The following is a 670-nucleotide window of genomic DNA, read 5'->3' as shown; positions in this document are numbered from 1 at the left end:
CCATTTATTGAATTCTTGATTATGAGAATGAGTAAGATGGGCGTCCCCAACAGGTGGGGCTGGAGAGTGACTGTCAGTGGACTGGAGAAAGAGGAGCTGCAGTGTCCAGGAAGGTCCACACCACTTCGGGCAAGATTCATCAATGTTCCTACTGTCCCTACAGTACTTCTGTCACAACCAATCTCATAAACCACATGCGTGTCCATACAGGGGAGAAACCCTTTTCATGCCCTCACTGCCCCTATCGTGCCAATCAAAGAACAAATCTGAAGACACATATCCGTAAACATACTGGAGAAAAGCCATATGTTTGTTCCCAGTGCCCTTATCGTTCTGCAAACAAAGGGAGTTTGGATGTTCATATTTTAACTAACCATACTGCAAAAAATTTTGGGAAATCTTGAATGATTTTATTTGCTAAAGATATTTTCTTTGTGTGAAAGACATTATTACATGTACTTATCAAGACACTTGCCTGTTTCTTAAGTAAACAAAGTTTTCTTACAATGTAGGTGAACAGATGAGAAATTATTATTTTATGATTATGAAAGAGGAAGATTCAGCAGTATCATGAGAATATTTGCCTACCTAACTGAAAGTAAAACATATCTCCTGCAATTTTGATCATTATCATGATTTATAATAGATTTACTGGTTGATTTGAAATATA

General features: G+C 37.5%; 1 protein-coding gene across 28 annotated transcripts in view; it reads left to right on the top strand.

The window, feature by feature from the left end:
• The window catches only part of LOC119593731 (myoneurin-like), a 102,537-nt gene that overhangs the window by 29,893 nt on the left and 71,974 nt on the right, over positions 1–670 (top strand). The window contains exon 6 of one of the 28 annotated variants that reach the window (XM_037942714.1): positions 54–670. The exons of the other annotated variants lie outside the window; for them this stretch is intronic. Within the exon in view, the coding sequence (XP_037798642.1) occupies positions 54–404 (351 nt within the window). The 3' untranslated portion in view covers positions 405–670. The remainder of the gene's footprint in view (positions 1–53) is intronic. 28 annotated transcript variants of the gene reach the window in all.

Source organism: Penaeus monodon, chromosome 32 (assembly GCF_015228065.2).
Source record: "Penaeus monodon isolate SGIC_2016 chromosome 32, NSTDA_Pmon_1, whole genome shotgun sequence".
Taxonomy (NCBI): Eukaryota; Metazoa; Arthropoda; class Malacostraca; order Decapoda; family Penaeidae; genus Penaeus; species Penaeus monodon.
This window is presented reverse-complemented; position numbering and strand designations above follow the sequence as displayed.